The sequence below is a fragment of the Diadema setosum genome, chromosome 9, assembly GCF_964275005.1.
Source record: "Diadema setosum chromosome 9, eeDiaSeto1, whole genome shotgun sequence".
In the NCBI taxonomy this organism is placed as follows: Eukaryota; Metazoa; Echinodermata; class Echinoidea; order Diadematoida; family Diadematidae; genus Diadema; species Diadema setosum.
Genome location: NC_092693.1, coordinates 34,038,009 through 34,059,744, shown reverse-complemented (window position 1 = coordinate 34,059,744; position 21,736 = coordinate 34,038,009). Strand labels below are relative to the sequence as shown.

General features: G+C 36.7%; 1 protein-coding gene across 1 annotated transcript in view; it reads right to left on the bottom strand.

The window, feature by feature from the left end:
* The window catches only part of LOC140233003 (forkhead box protein F1-A-like), a 49,036-nt gene that overhangs the window by 26,185 nt on the left and 1,115 nt on the right, over nucleotides 1-21,736 (bottom strand). The window contains exon 1 of the mRNA XM_072313109.1: nucleotides 21,459-21,736. This exon is cut by the window's right edge and continues 1,115 nt beyond it. Within this exon, the coding sequence (XP_072169210.1) occupies nucleotides 21,459-21,736 (278 nt within the window). The remainder of the gene's footprint in view (nucleotides 1-21,458) is intronic.

Sequence of the window (21,736 nt, the reverse complement as noted above, 5' to 3'; positions counted from 1 at the left end):
ACTCTCAAGATTTAAATCTCTGCAAACAGCGACTCCGGCGAGACTTGAAAAAAAAAAGTCTTCAGCTTACGACCCGGTAGTCGAGGCTTTCTAAAGAAAATAATTTACACAGCCGTGGGGCAAGCTCAGCTCTCTCTAACCCGTCTTACCCCCGAAACTCCCGGCACGTAAGGCCAGCGGTCTACTGCTGATAACAGAATCTACGACGGATCACGAACTGCCGCTGTTGTCTGCGTGCGCGCGCGGGGTTTGATTACGATATTGCGACGTCAGACGGGAGAAGTCAAGTTCACGCATTGTTATGTTTAGCCGAGCTGCAGGCACTGCCGCGCGCCGGAGCTCCTCCGCTACGATGATGTCAGTCAAAAGACTTTGCTCGCGGAGGAGGGAAGTTGACTTAACACTCAGGAAGAATATTGCACTTTCTTCTTTTCTACAAATTGTCTTTTGCTTTATCAATAACCTCGAGCTACATGATATGGGTGAAGTCACCCATCATAGCTCTCCCTTCCTCTCTCTCGTGTGTGTTTGACTGTCTGTGCGGCAGAGCGAGAGAGAAAGTTAGAATGAGTGTGTAGGCCCAATGTCATGCGATTTTAAACGGAAGCATTTTCGTGTTACTGTAGCTTTGACTGTTCAATAAACGTGTATAGGATTATGTGTTTATCATAGCAAAATACATAGCTACGTAGCGAATTGGACTATTCAGTGTGAAGCATATTGCGGGGGGGGGGGGGGGAGGCCTGTATACAACCTAAGTAAGATGTAATAAAGACATGTTCCACCAATTTGAGAAATCTGAATCTCTGCTATGACAATACGACATTCTCAACTTCCGTGAGCAATCTTCAGTATTCCTTCAAATGTGTCTTGAAAACTCTACTTCAAACTACAACAATAATCTGGCTAAGCCTTTTCAACATCCTCTTTCCGACATTTTGAGATTTTTTTTTTCACTCATTCAGTAAATATGATAATGAATAAAAGACTAATAACTTAGCTGTTTGCTCTCTTAATTCCTTAGATTGAAATGAGGGACAAATCCAAAATTAAATTGAAAATCTCAATCCGATAGGTTTAGAAGTTAGTCTAATACTGATTGAAAGTCTAATTTCGGATTTGTCCCTGACCACAACCTTACAGACTGATTTCAAATCTAAGAAATTCAGAGTAGTTTTGAATACATGAAATGAATGAGTTTATAAAATTATCATGTGAAGGGCCTATATACACTGTATTAGGTTGTTTTATATTGTGCATAATATTGTGATTAGAGTTGTTATGGGCAATAAAGCAACTTATGTGAATTAAAACTTTCCATAGAAATCACATAATGAAACCACATCATATTACAGCTCGTCCCAGTTGATCCAATTTGAATATGATTGAGATTTTTGATATATGAATAATTGTATCTATCTTTTTTTTTTCTGTTACGGCAGCTGACCTGGATTTTTTTTTTCCGATGACAATTTTGGTATGATATGATCTTTGGTTCATGTTTATTACTGTATTTTTATCTCAGGACCTTGAGGAAAAAACACCTCATTCTACCATTCTGAATCAATTATGCTTTGATGGATAAATGAATAGATGAAAACCTTCATCTTGTATCCATTTCTACTCATTTAAATCCTCGAATGGAGAGAGCGTCTATTCCGAGCTCAGGTTGACTATAATGACTAAAACGAGCCACAACAACCACAGGAAAACAATGAAAGTTTCAATACGATTAATCCATTCTGAACCAGGGACTTGGACAGTGTGTGAAACGCTATGGGTTTTTCTGTGCCAATCACACACGCATTCTTCCATGATTCTAAAGTTTACATTTTTTTAAAACAAAGTCAGTCACAGTAGTCGCAACCAGATATGATTATGCTAATTTGATGATATAATTTGATGATGTGATAATGATAGCAAATTTAAGCCCCTCAAGGCATTACTTCATAGGGAAGAAATCATTAATCGTCATGTTACGTTGTTGACGAGGTTACTATTGCATTACAGACGAGAAAAAAGAACACATGAATAAATGATTAAAGAAGTATGAGCTATTCACATCTTTGGTAAACTCAAACAATAAAAATACGTCTAATTTACGTATGTAAATTGTAACCAACATCACAGTTTGGAGAAAAGTTTCAACCTCAAATATTCGTCACAACTATATTTCTGCGTGTGTTTATTGAAATAAAACCCCTTTTCTCTTCTGATTGTTACACCATTCTTTTAGTTTATAAAGATTATCTTAGTCAATTCATACACATAGTGCAGTTTTCCTTTGAAAAATTATGCACTATAATCCAAGGGAATAATGGGATTTGTTTGTTTTCCCCCTTATGATCAGGTCTTTTTGTTTTTTGCAGCACAAAGAAATCGATACCTTATTGTTCTCGCGCGAAAGAGATCTTGACGCAGAAAATTTCCACCTGTCAGAATGGTAAGAGAGAAAAGTATCAGTTCTCAATCACTCCCAAGTGCCTTTCGCTTCCTCGTCATCAATAAAACACGGAAGTTAACCAGTCTGTTATGGCAGACGGAGAGAGAGAGAGAGAGAGAGAGAGAGAGAGAGAGGGGGGGGGGGGCGTAGCGACAGAAAAAGCAACTTACGGGCGCAGACCTCAGGTATATGATCAGAAAGTTTCGTTATGTATTCAAATTTATGGATGCTTCTCACACGTGATATGCACTTTGCCTGCTTTGCAGCTCTTGTAAATGTCTAATGTTTATTTGTCAAATCACTTGTCGTTGCTACGGGGAATATAGCATAAAGATAAAAGACCAACACCACCAGCAAAAAAAAAAAAAAAAAAAAAAAAAAAAAAAAAAAAAAAAAACCTAAACAAAATACGACATGCAAAAGAAATAGTTCCTGGTACAGTCTTGTCTTCTTCTTCTTTGTCTCTTGAACAGCCAATGGTATTTCAAGATGTCATTCCTTTAACAGTTCAAACACTTTTCGACAGGAATTGAATGACTTTTCTTTCACAGACTCATATAAGAATATACTGATATACATTATACTGTGTAATGAAAGCAGAGAAAACGACTAAATACAAGCCAAAGACCCTGCACTTATAATGCACCTATATCATATATACATCAACATGAATACAAAAATCTCAAGTAATAAAAACTCATATTGTAAAATGTTATTTCGTGTTTTCTGAAAACAAATAACATAAAATGATATTACAGTGTACACTTTACCATTGAAAATAATTACTTATGATAATGATTATAACAACAAAAATAATGATAATGATAATGATGACAATCATAACAATGATAAAAAAAATGTAATAACAACAGTATTTAGTTTTTATGTAGCGCATTACAGATTTCAATGGTCTTTACAGACAATTATTACCCTGCAAGGTCTAACCTTTGGGAATACGTTATGTTTGCAATGGAAACACAAACAGCAACACCTCCTGACATCATTTCGGTATAAAATATCTTTGATTATATCATAATCAAAGATATGAGTGGAAGATAATATCATAACTGACAAGAAGAAAATTTGCTTGACTATATTGTACAGTAACTGTTCCTTCTAGCATAACAGTTCAAGAGGATATTGCAGACGAAGATTTCGAAAGGATGTTTTAAAAGTGTCGATATGAGTAGAATATGAGTAAAAAGCACTAAATTTTCTGGCCAAAAGAAACCGAAAGCATCGCGGCACTCTTCAAAGCCTTAGGTACATTTCCCCTTCTTTGTTTGTTTGTTTGTTTGTTTTTGATTAATCTGCTGTCAATTGCATGGCCGTTTTTTTTTTAATCATATTTAGGCATTTTAGTACAAATCGCATATGAGGTGCATCTTTTTTTTTTTTTAATCTGAAATAATATGACAATGACAGAAATTGCGTGCAAATATGCGTTGTGTAATATTTTGGACAAATTCCATAACACCTCCTTCAGGCGTCTCGTATCAGCTTTTGAGAGCAATGAGACCGATCCTGTCACGAGTGCATCTATCCAAGGAGGTACTATATAGGCGAGCCTAGTACCTCCTTGATCGATCGAAGCATTTTGCCAACTAGCACGCAATGCTTTTAAAGTTTCCTCATTAGACTAAAGACAATAACTACAGTGAGGAATAAAACCGGTAAAAAGAAAACAAGACCTTTACTTAAAAGATTCCAAGGGAGGGGGGGGGGGGGGAGGGGAGGTCAGTTTTTTACTTCACAGCAGAAGCACCGTTTTTCACGATACATCTGGAGATATATCACAATGCCATATCTCGATGGTACACATCTGTCTTTTCACAAATCCAATGTCCATCCTACTTTCAGAAATACATGAAATGTTTAACATCTCCAAGGCTATAAAATTCTGTATCACATAAAAAAGCAGCACGCAAGAGGGAAATTCCTGGAACTCTTAAAGATAGTGCGAGCCTTGACGGGAGAACCGTCGTTCGAGACAACGGAGATTCATCGTCATATTCCGTACTGGGGAAAGAGAATGGTCGTGTGGATAAGAAACAAGGTAGCTGAAAGCGGGAAATATCGTCTGCAAAAAGTACCTGCGACTGTCAGAGGTTACAAACAAACAAATAAATCACACAAAAAACATTATATCAGGGGGAAAATCTCGAAAAACCTCTCCTCCTATCCTCAAGTATGGTCTGAACAACTTTCTTTGTTTCTCAAGAATCCAGTTATCCAGAGATTCCTGCCCAGAATAAGGCAATCACCAATAATTATTGTAAATTTAGAACTAATTCTTTTCTCAATAGGTTCATATCATCTCATTACCATGATTACAAACAATTTAAATCTAGTTCAGAGTCATTTTTCTTTATTGCTTGATTTCAGTTTCCATCAAACTAGGAGAAAACATTTTCAGATCTCCTGTAACAAATAGGCAACTCATCATGACACAATGTATATATCATCTCTTTTTTTTTCTTTTTTTTTTTTGGGGGGGGGGGGGGGATAAAAATTGCAGAATTTCAGACTACATTGTACCACCTATACATTTTTCTTTATTATCAATGTACCGTGGAATTGTATCATATAATTGTCAATATATTGTATTGATGAAGTTAACTAATTCTTCTTTAAAAATCCTATAAATTTGAACAAAAGAAAAATGTATTTTGTATATTACGTTTGCTATGAAATTGCAGAAATAAACAAACATCAAATATCAAAATATCAAAAAAAGTAGGAATAGAGCAGTTTGAGACCTGAATGTGAACATATACCTCATTCATATCTTTTCTTGAAAGTGCTGAAAATGTGTCATTAGAAATGGGAGGCGGGAAGCTGAACATTATAAGCTGACGCGTTGAGAAGAAAATAATAATGTGCACCACGCCACTCGAATGCAACCAACCAAGGTTATCATTAAGAGTCTACATTGGCACACGTGCAGATATTTACTCAATTTTACTTCTTTAGTTTTTAGTTTTGCCTTGACTCTACTCTCTGTACTCGCTTCTCAAGCTCACGTGGATTTCTTTGTTCCTTTGTTGCTTGCTAATGGGTTCGCAAGAGCTCAGTATCTTACACATTTAAATATTTGTCCTCATACGTATAGTATGCAGAAAGGTTTTCATGGAATTCGTCATTATACAAGCACAATTTGCTGTGTATCAGCACTTGCTGGTATCGTAAAATAAAGCATCATACAATGTCAGTATAATTTATCTGTGATAATACCAATGTACAATCATGAATCTGACTATGTAGAATATGTTCGTTGTTTTCATCACAAGGGTTGTTTTTTTTTTTTTTTAGCTTAATTACATAGGAAACACAGAAATATTGTACAGATAAATCTAGCTGAATGCTTTCATTATGATGAATCAATATCAATGTTAATAGACCATGCTCATGAAGCGAGATTGCAAGAATATAGGGGGGGGGGACATCAAAAGAGAATAAAATGTTGATGAAGTATGACATTAATCTGCATACAAGTCTTCACTTACAAGCTTTTTAATACAAAAACAAAGAAAAAGAAACTCAAGAATAAATGACATCTTCCGTTTCAAATAATTGTAACTTTGCTAATTATAAATTATGGACAGGGGTTGTAGTTGGCTATATTACTGCTCAAAACATGATCTTCGCAGCATTTATTTCTATGGCGTATGGAGACTGTGGATGGAAAGGTCACGGCATCTACTAGAGTGACCTACATCGCCTGAATACAATAATCAACGCGGTTGCGGCCGATTTCAATGTTTCGCGTCAATGTATATATATAGTTCTCGAAACTTCCTTCATTTTCTATTTTCACATCTCATTGACGCGATACGATTCTTTGTGCAATTCAGTCTCATGACTGCGAGACATGAATTTCTCGACATCAAAAATACCACTATAATTTTATCTCTCTGTCTAATTTCTAAACCTTCTACCTTTTCCTTTGGATCTATTTTTAAGACAATACTAAGAACGGATTGACATTTCAGTCATTTCATCAAATCCCAGAGACTAGATAAAAACGTGGTTTGGTACATGTACCTAGGGAGGTGGAAGAGAAAATCAATGTACCTTTTCATTGTATACGTATTTTTTTTTCTCATATCATTTTTTGGAATTTCATTATGAAATAGTTTTCTCAATCTTGAGCCCCTTGATGTTTATAATTGCTTTGATCGCATATTATTTGCGTATTATCTTTTCATTTCTAAATTCAATTCAATTCAAAGTTTATTTCATTTTTCGACAAAACATTTAAGTTACACTCCTTTTGACAACAGAGAATAAGGTAAACAGAACACTATGTATCGAAGAGAATGTAAAGCAATTGAGGAGGACCTTATAGTAATTATACATTGTAGTAGAAAAAAACAAACAGAAGTGATCGAAATAAAGTACATGTATAACTTTGCTTAAAGTGCGAAAAATGGAAAGACCCACTAAAAAGACAGAGCTTGTAGAAAGCCTCTGACTTGATGAAATCGTAACTGATTATATTTTTTGAATTGGCAAAATATTTCGGAAGATTATTTTCTCTCTCACAAAATGACGAATAACAACTCCGAAACAAAACACAAAGAAGGAGGTGTGGGTCTTCTGATTTTGTTCATATTCAATGAACTTCGATCAACTTCCATCCAATGTATACTTTCTCCAATATAAAATAAGCGGTAAATTTGGAGATGTTAATTTCATGTTTTAATGAGGACAAGAGGACAATATTCTGCAGCATTATCTCCAAGGACGTATCCCCTCTCTTCTGCAAAAGTCAACTATATCGTCACACTCTGACCGACATAATTTATGTCCACTTTACATGAAAAAAAAAAATCCAACCTGTCAAAGGACAAGTTCACCTTCATATACATGCGAATTGAGTGAATGCAGTAATATCAGTAGAACACATTAGTGACAGTTTGAGGCAAATCAGACAATCCGTTCAAAAATTATGATTTTTTGACTTCTCAGTGCCACCATCGCTGGATGGGAAAACTACACTGTACTAGAGTTTGTGATGTCACATGCGTAGAACAATAATAATATCAAGAAAATCTAACGAGAATTCCACAAAATACTGTTTTTTAAAGCACACATTCCCTCGACTTGTTACTGAGGTATTATTCCCCCTGCCTTATGCTGAAAGAGGCAAATCAAATGCTCTTTTATTGTGCGCGAAAAGTGAAAATAAGCTGATTGTTCTTTATAATCATTTTCTTTATGTCGTTCTACACATGTGACGTCACAAATTGTAATAGTCTTCTCATCCAGCGATGGCGGCACTTGTCCTTTAAAAAATGTCATCGCATACCTGTTCAAATCATGGAGGAAGGATACACGATTTTATCGCGGAAACGCACCTCGATATTATCAGCGTCACCGAGAATTATGAAGGTGTGTGACTGAAAGGGCAACACGCAAAGTGATGATAACAACGAAGCTTACGTACGACTGATAACTATAAACATAAAACATGAAAATAAACGAGTTTGTGAATGTAATTCCACAAGGTTTCTGTTTAAAAATAGTAATGATGAGTATCATTTTTTTTACTGTATGTAGGCCTATGTTAAGATTAATTTTTGTATATTTGAGAAAGGTTAGAAAGAATTGTCGACGTTCATCAATCAAGTATTTTAATCAAGACATCAACTTGATGATGCTCCTATATATACAGGTTTGGCATTGTTGATCTTTTCAACTTTGCTGTACACTTTACTGGAAAATGTCATATTACAGGAGACAAGCGGGCGGAGCCGAACATGCCGAACATGAATGAAACGTGAGGGACACTTTGTCACCGTGAAAACGTGAGCAAATTGCATCTGGGGATTCTACAATTACTTCCTACTCGTATTCTAAGAACGGCATAAGGTACCTATAGTGAAATGGTTGTAAGACGGCGATAATGTGTTTGTTTAGAACGGCCCTGCAAAGAGTGATCCATGCAGACACACGACGGGTCATCGGAAGTACAACTTATAGAGGAAACCTACCACAAAAATAAATGAACTTCAAAAGAAAGAGAAAATAAAAATCCATACACAGACCAATACAAAAATGGCAAAAATCGGATAAGAAATAAAGATGAGATAATATTTTACTTTTTTTTTTTTTTTTTGGGGGGGGGGGAAACATTTCTTGACCAGTACTTGTGCATATTCAAATCAGCAAGTAGACGATGTCCTCCTCTCACAATTTCTTATTCATTTCGTATACAGAAATAACACAAATCTTATATTTCAGTCGTATGAATACAAAACTTTCCTTTAAACTTCCCAAAATGAAAGAGAATAAATGTTGAATGTTAACTTTGATATAATTATGCTGGTAGGGGAGCATGGTTTTACTTGCATAAGCTACAAACAACGTGTTTTCCCCCGAATTTCATATTCATTGGCCTACATGAAAAATTGTGAGGGTATGTCATCATCAATTCGCTCATTTGAATATTCATAAGGACTAGTCATGAAATATTCAAGAAAAAAATGAATTTCAAAATGTCATATCGTCCTTATTTCTCATCTGATTTTTGTCATTTTTGTATCGTTCTGTTATGGGGAATATGTTTCTTTCTTTCCTTTGAAGTCTATTTTTGGCGTGGATTTCCTCTTTAAGGTGGGAAATTGACAAATCAATAACATAACAGTAGAAAAATAAATCTAGGATGATACAAGGATTTGTCGGGAGGAAATTCGAAAACATGAAGGAATGAGGAAGCACGAAGGGAGATAAGTGTTTTTACCTCCGGCTTCCTCTCGCGGAGTTCGCCCCCGTTATCGCGGCATCTCGAAGCCCACATGGCACACGGCCGGTAACTCAACGCCGGCGGAATCACCCAGTCTCGATAACCCCGCGTGGAGTTCAGCTCATTTGTCGTCCAGATAATCGCGAAGCGGAGGCCGAGCAAGAAAAATAGCTAGCTATGTCCAATAACAATCTTAAAGGGGAAAAATATCAATAAAAGTTACAACAGAGAAATGATTTAGGTTGTTGTTTTTTCCCTCTATTTCTCCCTCTTCCGTTTTTCCTGCCCATCTCTTTTGAAGCGGTACATCCGTTAGCAGCTCAGCCACCTTCCTGTTGTATTGGCCGGTGAAAAAAATAAATGAAGTCACTTTTCCTTTTCCAAGCTCGCCAAACTTTGGTGTTATCCCCCGCCGGCCGGTCCGTGTCGTGACAATTGAGGCGAATGGAGGAAAAGACGTGTTTGGTCCGACACACTTCCATCATTTTCTTCTTGCCGGGGCGGTTATCTATCATTTGTCGTTGGTTGTCGCGGCTGCTGAAAATGACTTTGATGGACTGAATCATCACGCCTTCCGGTTGTCATGAAATAGCACACTAACCTTTGACGGACGTGCTACCAGACAGAGGTTTTTCTTTTCTTTTCTTTTCTTTTGTAAAGATACATTTTTCTCTTGTTGACGGCTGGTGTTTTCCCTCTTGCAGTGATAATTTCCCATTTCTAGCGACATACCGCAGTCAACAAACATTGCACACGAAAGAAGCAGGCCTTTCACAAAGTCAAAGTAAAACAAAAATAGATAAATAAGTAAATACAAGAATCAGATGTATCTCATCAGTGCTCTTATGGTATTTAAGCATGGGTATTTCAGTGCTATGGGGCTTAAAATCACCTTATTCCTGGCCATGATAGGTTTCTATGGAATAAAAACCTACATGCAGACACGAAAGGCGCGGGGATAGCCTTTATGGCATACAGTGAAGGCAGGTGAGCCAGTACTCGCCACACCCATTGGCGCCTTAGTAGAACACGACAATGATGGCAGATGCATAGCTTAACATCTTCACAAACAAAAGACACACCCACAAACACACAAACACTCACATACTTAAAGGGGAAATCCAGTCCAAATATAAGTTCGTCTGATACGAAAGAGTAAAATATTACGAGTTCAAAGGTATAAATTTGATGGAAATTGCATGAAAAATAAGGAAGTTATGACATTTTGAAGTTTCGCTATTTTTGGGGGAAACAGTTCTTGAACAGTCAATATGAATATGCAAATAGCAAAGTGAGCTGCATGTCATTCCCTCACAACTTACCATGTAGTTTGTACATAAAATTTTGAAATTTCCAGTTTTTCATTCAAACGCAATTATGCCCGAGGCTAAAATCCTCATATATCTAACTGATCACTATTCTGAATTTATTCTACCAGGAATAACGTTATGTTTCAGACTTCAGTGACAGAAACATTGAAACATCAATGCAAAATTGTGAGGGTATGGCATGGATAGCTCACTCATTTGCATATTCATACCCACTGTACAATAACTGTTTTGCAGAAATTATCAAAACTTCAAAATTTCATATTTTCTTTATTTTTCATCCGATTTTAGTCAAATTTTGAACTCAATTGAACTAGTAAAATTTCACTCTTTTTTTTTTTTAATCAGACTAACTCATATTTGGACTGAATTTCCTCTTAACGTTATACACATTCGGAACAACAATGTGGAAATAATAAATTGAAGAGAGACGGACAGACAGACAGACCGACAAAGAGACAGAGGGCGAGAGAGGGAGAGAGGGATAGAGAGAGAGAGAGGAAGAAAGAAAGAAAAGAAGACAAAGACAAAGGAAAAAAAAAACCCAGAGAGATCGAAATCGAGATGGGGGGGGGGGGGGAGGAGAGTCCTTCAGTGTATTATACACAAAACAAAACATCGCTGTTAACATGAATGGATCAAATAAGATGAATGCAATCAACTTGTATTATAAAATACAGATGAGATTGAAGGAGTAAGGTTATGCATTTACTTGCCGGGAAGTTGTGAGGCGTGGTGTTTGTTTGTTTGTTTGTTTGATTGTTTGTTTGTTTGTTTGTTTGTTTTTAGTTCTTCCACGCTGCCGACTTCACATTACATCTTTTAATACTATGGGGACTGCTTGGGAAAGACAAAATATGCTAAGTCGATCTTAACCCTTTCAACACTACAGATATTTGGTTTACATAATGATATCGATGGAAGTTTTCTGCAGCCGCGTTCTGAGACGGTTAAGGACGAATGACATTGATTGTGGAAAACAGTCATTGAAGCACACACTCTCTCTCTGTGTAAAGCATTACCTGGAACATCCGTCGTATTAAAACCACAGGTCATATAATAACATAACTCTTTTTTTTTCATAATAGGTAACAAAGTTCGGTTACACATGACTGGTGTTTCTTCTTGTGTTATTTTTGTAATAATGCTAATGTGGACGGACATAATTACGAATGACGCCACAACAAATATTTTACTTCCCACCTCGAGAAAATATTTTGCTTGTAACATCATCTCATAACATTAATAGCAAAGTTTCGGGGAAAAAGACTCGAATGTTTTGACGACAGGATGGATAGTGGGCGCTTTGATTGTGTTAGTACAGTGGTCGAATATATCAACACGGTGCCATATTGTCCGGCACAAATAACCCTGCAAGTTAAGTAGCCCTATACTTCAGTGATAAATTAACGAATCCATCAACCCCCATCGCAGTGCAAATACATACTTGACAGCTATATCTTATGGGATTGCTTTTTTTCTGTCTGGCGATTTCATTTTCTTCTAAACAAAGAGAAATAGCTGTTTGACGTATGAACACATGTACGAGATTGGATATACGGAGAAAAACGTACGCCTATGGCATGCGGCAGTAGACAATAGGAAGTCGTCATCTTTTAACCGTAATCGTGAATCATCTGTCTGCCTCGAACACTGCTAGGACAAAATTGTAAGAATTGAGCTGATGATGTCGACAACGGCGGCGAAATCGACGTTGACAAATGACTACACACGTCCGCTGCACGCCTACTCTCACACAACAGTCGCGCGGATACTATGGACAACCGTAAGATCACCAACACTGTAACAGCGCAGCTGCCGGTTATTGTTATACGCGCACAAACAAATACTTACCCGTAAAGGTGTTTTCTCGCATCGGAAAAGGAAGGTATATTCCGAATGATAAAGTATCCAGAAAGACTTAAGTGTTCGGGAATTCTACACGAAACTCTGCAGAATGATTTTCTGGGCAGCTCGACGGTAGCTCGCTCTCCTCCGGTTTGGCTGCGCCGTCCCAACGGGCGAGGAGTTTTTATTGAGGGAAATTTTTCTCTCCCGTGATTATCTACTTTGTGAGTAAATTGTGGGCTCAACTCGCTCGCCTTTTTATCAATTGTTTGTTATGACTATTTTCATTTTAAGATCTCGAAGCCACATCTTTGCGTAAATAAAGACCCGTCCCCTGCTCTTCTCGTACTCGCAAACTTTAAACACAGGCGTTCCGTTTATAAATATATACTTTTGCGATTGGGTCTCCCTCCCTCTCTCCCTCTCCTTCTCTCCCATACATCGAGACGTGGAGTTTGGAGAACCCGCGTGGATATAACACTAACAGTTTATGTAAACTTTGGGTTGCTCCTCATGTAAACTGTTTAACTATAGTCGTGCCATTTTCGATGTTGGGTTTATTGAAATTTTTAACACTATTTATTTTCAGGATTTACTGTGTTTGGGCTCGGCCTGACGTTTGATTTGTTATGCAAAGACGAGCTCGTGATTGGCTGATTCGCGGCGCGAATGAGTTGGATGTGTAGTGGGGAACATTCCCAGGATGATATGGGGCGAAAAGATCACTCTCCTTGCGAAAGTAAACTACAAAACAACTGAAAGGTTGGAATTAATGAAACATTCGATGTTTTATTACTTTATTCTTTCATTCGTGCCCCCCAAAAAACACTAAAAACAGAAAATATATAAACTAGATTAAGACCTCTTATCACGAGTTTGAATTCTTAAACAAATTTGAATTATTTTCTGTTCAAATACCATCATCAGTCGTGATATTCAATCTCTACACAGCCTTAACCATTATCAGGTACTAGAATTCAGTATTTTGGTAATGCTGCACTTACTTTTCTTTACTGTACTTTAATCCAACGATGACGTGTAGGGCAGTACTTGTTCATCGATCAAAACTAGGTCTCAATTAATGTTTATACATTTTCCGAGGACTTGTCAAGTTGAGTGTGTGGGGAAGGACAGAGGTTAATACATGATGAATATGACACATCATTTTTTTTTTCAAAATTCACCAACGGTTTCCTACATTAGGTAACTTCACCCTCATGATAAGATATATTGTTTAGAAAGTTTAGAATGTAGTTAGAAGGTTTTCGGCGAAGATCCACTTCCTACCCTTTTGTACACATTATGATTATGAGATATAATAGGATTAACAAACGCGTAATAATTATAAAAGTAGAAAGAACTAGAAAGAGCTAGTAAAATGCAAGTTTTTATTGTCTTAGATAATGCAGCTATTTCCCTTCAAGCATTAATATGATTACCCCCTCCAGTTATATAGGAAATAAGTCCTGACAATCGATAATGGGATACTGAAAACGCTTTGATCATCCTCCAGGTTGGAGGCAAGCGGGAGGGATCGACCAACGCCCTTTTTGAGTCTCCAATACCGGCGTGTTCACCGGTCATCGTGAACAATAATCCTTTTTTCTTCTGGGTTTAGACAGCATAGTCTTCCCAAGGAACCCTTGATATTGACTGGGACTGTATCGATGAATGGAATACATGTCTTCCACCTATCAATGCATTTATATATCAACATTTCCATTGTTTGTCTATGTATCTATTTGTATATTACATCTATATCTACACATTGCATATATTCATATTATACATACATTATACATGCATACGGAAAGCAGGATGAGGAGAGGGGGAGGAGGAGGAGGAGGAGGAGGGGGAGGAGAGAGAAAGTTAGAGAGGTACGAGAACACAAGGATATCTCTTAGAATTGAGCTACTAGTATAAAAAAAAATTATATATCTATGGTGAAAATGGTGACGTCAGAAGAAGGGAGAATGGCAGAGGGAGAGATAAAGATGAAGAGAAGCATTAAGACATTTTTAATCAGGTCTTAATTAATCAATGCTGCACACTTCCTTAATATAAAATATAATCTTTGTTAAATGTGCATACGTATGTTTCTTTTGCTGCCTTGTACATATTGAACTTAAACAGCTGTCGGAACTGTATAGGAAAACATGAAAAGCCCTGGACAACACCATCATTTCAAACAACAATCTATATATCAATGGTTTCCCTCCATCACTCTTGAGTCCTCAGCTGCCAAAATTAGAGATAGAGTCCCTATTGTCGGTTATCTTCTGAAATCTAAACCGAATCCACTAATACCAAGGAGGCGCCTCGTACCTTGCTATCATACTTTCTAGTACACAATCGACGTACGTGCAGCGATAGCTCTTCGTGGTTCGAGGTTACCACTTTTTCTGCGTTGACGCCCATTGTAGCAGTCATCTCGGAGACGAAAGAGCACGATGAAATGCTTATTTTGCTCGACACACAAGAGAAGCAGAAAATCTCCCAAAGATTAGATAGCACACAGTTTTGATTGAGTGAACTTTTACACGCGTCGAGATGAATATGAGGAGGATGCCTTCTCTATTAAAAGTCATTCACTGTTATTATGAAGAACACTGTGATCCATTTTCTTTTGTCTCTATTTTCGTTTTTTCGTTCTCCAAGGCAGACTGTCATGACTGTGGAAGTTGAATGAAGGGGTAGTGAAGGTTTGGGGAGAAATACTGACAAAACTGGTGCTCTGCGCAAACTTTTGTATGTTAAGCAAGAGGAAAGCCCCAAAATACCAAAATGGCCGATTCAGCCTTTACTTTCAAGAGGTACAGAACAACAAAAATGTATATCAGTGACAGATGAGTATCCCTGTGTTGAAAAGCTACCAATTTCACTAATCCCCCACTCTTCTGAACTCCTCGCCCCAACGACACTGTGTAGGTCTTGAAGCGAAATAATGTTATGCTTGTCAGTAATAAAAGCGTGTAAATTAAATCTGTTCGACTGGACTTACTTGTGAAAATCACGCTTTTAGCATACTACCTGGATGAATCAAAATCTACATCGATATGCTTGTAATAGCATTGCAAAGTACATTTGAAGAACAACATACTCTTCTTCTCCCTTTTCGTTTGATTTGGTTTGGTTTATTGTTTTAATTCTGCACTTTTTCTCTCGGGATTCGGCCTAAAGTGGAGAGCGCGCTCAAGTTTACAAGGATCGCGACAACAATATCACCCATTCCTCGAGTTTCGAGAGGTTTGTACAGGTCGTAAAATTTAACTAAACATGCTTTTGGTGTTAATTCACATGATTAACCATGATTAATATGCATCGCTTGCAGATGGGGTTACGGTTTCTATCCATGAAGTATCCGAGCACAATATTTGAAAGAAAATGTTAAACAAGTATGAAAATATCACAGATGATGTGGACGGAGAGAACAATGGTTGCTTAACAAGTTTTGATTCAAATTAAACAAATTTCGAGAGTTTTTTTTTTTCCCAGCATGTATGTGTGTGTGTATGTATCATAGATAACAGTGAAAAGTATACTTGCTTGCAAAATCACTGAATAAAGTTTGGGCGTTGTTCAGTACATTACAGAAAACATTCATAAAAGGTAAAAGAATAACGTTATTTTCGAAACTTTATTTTCCAGCGAAATATGCAACTTTATGTAAGATTTGGACAATATTGCCTTGCTTATATCAAATATTCTCTGTGACATGGGAAAACAAAAAATATGTCATTTTATGTAGATAGGCCTTCTAGTAATAGAGACGGATTTACATTATATAACTATCCGCGCTTGATCGTGAATCCTTCGCTCAGTTTAATCTGGTTTAATTTTTCTTGATGTGATCCGGGTTATTTCTGCCCCGTTATCATTATTTCATTCAATAATTCACGTGATCACTCGCAAACAAATTAGTAGTACTAGCAGGCGACCCATTGTTATAAGAGCGACCGCTTAAAGGGGAAATCCAGTCCAAATATAAGTTAGTCTGATAAAAAAGTAAAATCTTGCGAGTTCAACGGTAATAATTTGACTGAAATCGGATGAAAAATAAGGAAGTTATGACATTTTGGAGTTTTGCTAATTTCTCCAAAACAGTTCTTGTACAGTGGATATGAATATGCAAATGAGTGAGCTAACCATATCATACCCTCACAATTTTCCATTGATCGTGTACGAAAAAAAAAAAATAATGAAAATTCATTGTTTCTGTGATTGAAGTCTGAAGCATGATGTTATTCCTGGTTGCACGGTTCACTAACTTCAGAATAGTGATCAGTTAGATACACGAGGATTTGAGCCTCCGGCATGATTGCGTTTGAATGAAAAATTGGAAATTTCACAATTTTATGTACTTGGTAAGTTATGAAGGGATGACATGTTCACTCTGCCATGTCTGCCATTTGAATATTCATATTGACTCTTCAAGAACTGTTTCCCCCCAAAATAGAGAAACTTCAAAATGTCATAACTTCCTTAATTTTCATCCGATTTCGATCAAGATCATACCGTTGAACTCGTAATATTTTACTCTTTCTCATCAGACTAACTTATATTTGGACTAGATTTTCCCCTTTAACGCAAGGCTGATTGTGCAGAGAACTATTGGAGCTTTTAGACAAAGAATCTCATATGAGAAAAGGAAGCTAGGCGGTCGTCTGCTTTCGATGTAAGACGAAGTAGATAGAGAGGTAAGCTTCGTCGGTATGAATGTTAAAGAGAAATTCTGGTCCAGTTATTATATAGTTAGTCTGGTAAGAAAGAGTAAAATCTTACCAGTACAAAAGTGAAAATTTGATCAAAATCAGATGAAAATTGGGGGAGTTGTGAAATTATGGAGCTTTGCTAATTTCTGCAGAACAGTTCTCATACAGCTGAGCAAGAAGATGCAAATTATGAATAAGTTGATGATGTCATCATCCTGAAAAATTACCGAAACTTCAAAATGTAATGCCTTCCTTATTTTACAACCGACTTTAATCAAATGTTCATTTTTGTGCTAAAAATGTTTTACTCCTTCTCAAACTATTCTTTCAACTGCACTGGAATTCCCCCTTTAAGTATACATCCACCTCGCGGAAGGCACTCTTGAAATGCAGTTACATACCATGTGCATGTTGTTCACAAACAATGTTCTAGAAGTTTCGTTAAATAAGTAGGTCCTAATAACATTTTAGGATTATAGTTTCATATGTCTTCAAGAAATGGTGTCATTACAGTCGTGCAAAACATACGAAGAGTTTGGTCGCAAAAGGGGCTAAGCGCCATATCTAACTTTTTCAAGTTAGTTTACCATCATATCCATAGAGCAAAATACAGTTATATACCTCACATGTCGCATAACAAGGAATGTTCTCGAAGTTATGATTATAAAAAAAAAAATCCATATTTTGTAATCCTTTACTTTGTTTTAGCACGTTCAATCGCAAATATCTCATATTCTTAAGAATGGAGTTAAGTCGTTTTGCGATGAAACTGTTAATAAAGATAACATTGAGATGAGGCGATAGATGACATTATAACCTTCCTTTAAAGGGATGGCACAGTATTAGTGGAGATGAGAATTGGCCTTTTAACTTTTTACGAGATACCAAGAAAACACTTATGATATAGTACAGAGCATACCATTTTAAGAGGAATTCAAAGTTTATTTGATGAAAATTGGGTTTGGAATGACTGAAACATAAAAAAAAAACACAAAAAACCAGTAAAACAAAGCAATCGTAATAAAGTGTGAGACCCACACTTTATTAGAATCGCTCTCTTTTGGATATCTCAGCCATTTCAAATTCAATTTTCATCAAATAAACGTTGAATTCCTCATAGAATTACATGCTCTTTCATATTTCATAAGAGGTTTCTCATTATCTCACCAAAAAATATTAGAAACCTGAAATTACGTCTCAACCAAAATTATACGACCCCTTTAACCTACAAATAAATCGTCACTAAAAAAACCTAATGTCCTCTTTCGATAATTTGAATAGCGAGTTCACGGCCTTACTAGCTCGGCTACTTTGCAGATGTGGTTCTATGCGACCACTTACACAGATTTAGTGAAAACATGCGATACATTAAAATTCTTTTAAGTTTTTTATTTTTTTTTTTCAAAAGTAAGATTCTGATGAGACTTCTACCAACCACTATGTACGATTATTTCCCATGCACATTAATTCCTATTTCGAAAGTGGTGGGTAGCTGCACATAATGTATCTACGACGGAACTTAAACTGCCGAGTAACTTTCACATCATTAGCATAAAATGTTTCACGTCCACTTACGAGAAGGTCAATACTGACTTAAGGTCACCTAATACATAAACCTATTCAACTTTCAAATCAGATGATACCTCAGATGACTGAAGGTCTTTTAAAATACGAAATAACGACTAGTCCACGATAAAACAGTAAAACCGAGTCATAAAACACTGAATAATATGTAATATAATATATCAATAAGTTCTGTGACTTTTTAGCTGACACTTGGTTTATCGTCAGCCAATGATTACAGCATCTACACGTGTACAAGAAGCAAAAGAAATTACATATTAGAAAACCATATTCCTATAATATAATAATGCGAAAACCTACTGGACATAGCTGTATTTGCATCCTACGAGTTGCTAGGCTACGACAGTGGCTTACAACTTCATTTCGCCTGTCACTGAACTAGCGCTCATTCAATTCAATTCAATTCAATTCAAATTTTATTTCATTTTTCGAAAAGAACATTAAACATTTTACTTTCCTTGGTAACAGAGAATAAGGTTGCATAAGCAAAACAAGGTAAACTGAGAAGAATATAAATGTGGAACCTTGTAGTAATAATCCGTTGTCATAAGAACTGCCCATGAACATGAATGATTAAAGGTCCTGTTTACCTTTGGGAGCAGTGATTTAAAAATGTTCAAGATATCGCATTTGATGCATATGTGTAGGTCAGTTGTATTACAAAACATACTACCGTATAAAATTTTCGTAATAAAGCCTAACATTTAAAGAGATATCACTGTCTTTCTAAATAAACCATAACTGTATACGGTTTAGTCTGGAAACATTTTTATTATAACTATTGTTCACATTTTGTATACATGTATTTAACAATATTTAACATCGATTATAGTGGTTCAAATATTTACATTGGTAGTTTCTATCTCTAGCTCACATTTTAGAACTATTTTGAAACACTAATGCTTGGTTTTTGTTTCATCTGCAATTGGTAAATTATGCCTTTAAGATAATGATCATTGTTATCAATTCGGGGTTTTTTTCTTTGATCTGTAATCATTTTTTAACTGTTTTAATCTTCACCTCCGTTATCAACTTTATCATCCCCATCTCCATCAACGTTAATTATTCCATTAATCATTGTCGCCACGATCAGCTCACCGTCATAATAAAACATCATTGCTATCCTCCTCCTCCTTGGTATCCACCACCATCTTCACCGCCATCATTGGATCATCATCATCATCATCATCATCATCATCATCATCATCATCATCATCATAATCGTTGTCATTTGTCTTAGTGTCCATAGTAATATCACAGTATCAGAAGCAATTAACGACTTCTCGTTTGAATGGGGCAGAGTTTGTCTACGTCAGTTTGTTTGTTTGTTTCGCCAGAAATACATCACAGCAGTCTCTATGTATAGCTAAACAGCAAACAACACACTTCAGAGGCTACTCACTTATGCATCATTTTGTTGTTGTTGTTGTTTTTAATTCTGCGAACATCGTAAATCAATCTGCCCAATACTTTTTCATTCTAGAACCGCTCCTCCTACTTCCATACTAAAAAAAAAAAGATATAACACGAACATGTAATGGTAGGAGCGTGTTACAGCCATTCCTTTCGACCTCATTGTCATTAAATTAAAACTCTAGTCTGCCAATCTGGCAGCGTAACCTTTGTCCATACTGATCTTGAGCAAGGAATGATCTTTATCAGTTTCCCTATAACCAGCGACAACTTCAGTTTAAAAACACAAAACAATCGAGAGTGCCGTCCTGTTTATAGTGATGTCATAGTTCACGCACGAAGATGAATGACAGTCTACTTTTTAATGTTGATTACTTTCTACACACGCAGAATAATAATAAACACACACTAACTCCAGGAAAATTGAGTTAAAATTATCAAAGTCCCAATAAGCATACGTACTCGACACTGCACTCCTGGGTCTCGATTGCGAAACAAATAGACTTTGATACGCCCTCAAGCGACAAATAAAAGGCACTGTTGCTATTGTTGACTTGTTGTTGTTGTTGTTGTTTTTTTGTTTCAACGCCCTTTGATGCCAAAAATTAATCACTGAGCTGCATTTAATGTCTACGGCAGTATTCTATGGACAGATATTGCGATGTTTTGTACTTTGTTGTTGTTGTTGTTGCTGTTGTTGCTGTCATTTAAGATCCAGAGGAAAGTGCATTATAATCTATTTCAATCAAAGAAAATAACAGGAGGGGACTTTCTATGCTCTATTCCATGTCCATGGGTACATAAAAACACGCTGTCCGTTTTTTTCTCTACCATATGCATATGTACATGTATCAACAATTACTAGTGATCTTAAACACAAACTACTGATTTCTATAGTAAACTTTCCAAAGTGTGAACGTTTCACAGCCACAGGCAAACATGATATATGGTGAATGATAGTGAAGTTGATAAATCACAGCGTCTTATTTGGTTTTCGATAGTGTTTATGCGATCTTTGAACACTGTTGAAATATTACAAATCGTTGACGACAAAATCATAGTTATTATTGCATTTTCTAATTACAACTTCTAGCATCACTGTCACTATCAATTTCATCATAGTCGAGGTCATTATCATCAGCGTGTATGCATGCACGATATTTTCATACAAAATGACAGGGAACAATTTAATACCGAGAAAAAAATCTTATACGTACCCACTTTGGCTGACGTGAAATACACAATCAAAATGAGACAATTACATAGATTTTTGGAAAAAAAAAAACCACAACAAAACAAAACAAAACAAATACTCATCAAGGAGCTTCAAATGGGATCAAACATTCTATCATACAAGAAATAAAATCTGTTCGGCGTCTCACCTTGCGTCATATCAATGCCTTCAGATCCCGGGTGATGCTGGCCAGACGGTATGTACTGTGTGGTGTCCACGTGGGGTTGTAATACGCCGGCATGAGGTGAGCTGTCCTCGCTACAATCGGGCGGCTGCTGCTTGATGTACCGAGTATTCACCGCCGAGTTCCCCCAACCTCCGGCGTAGCTGACTGAGCACTGTGCCGTTTCCATGCCCAGCCCGCCGCCGCTCACAGCCGCCGCGTTCATGTACAGACCCGTCGGTGTCGGCGGGGTGCCCGCACTG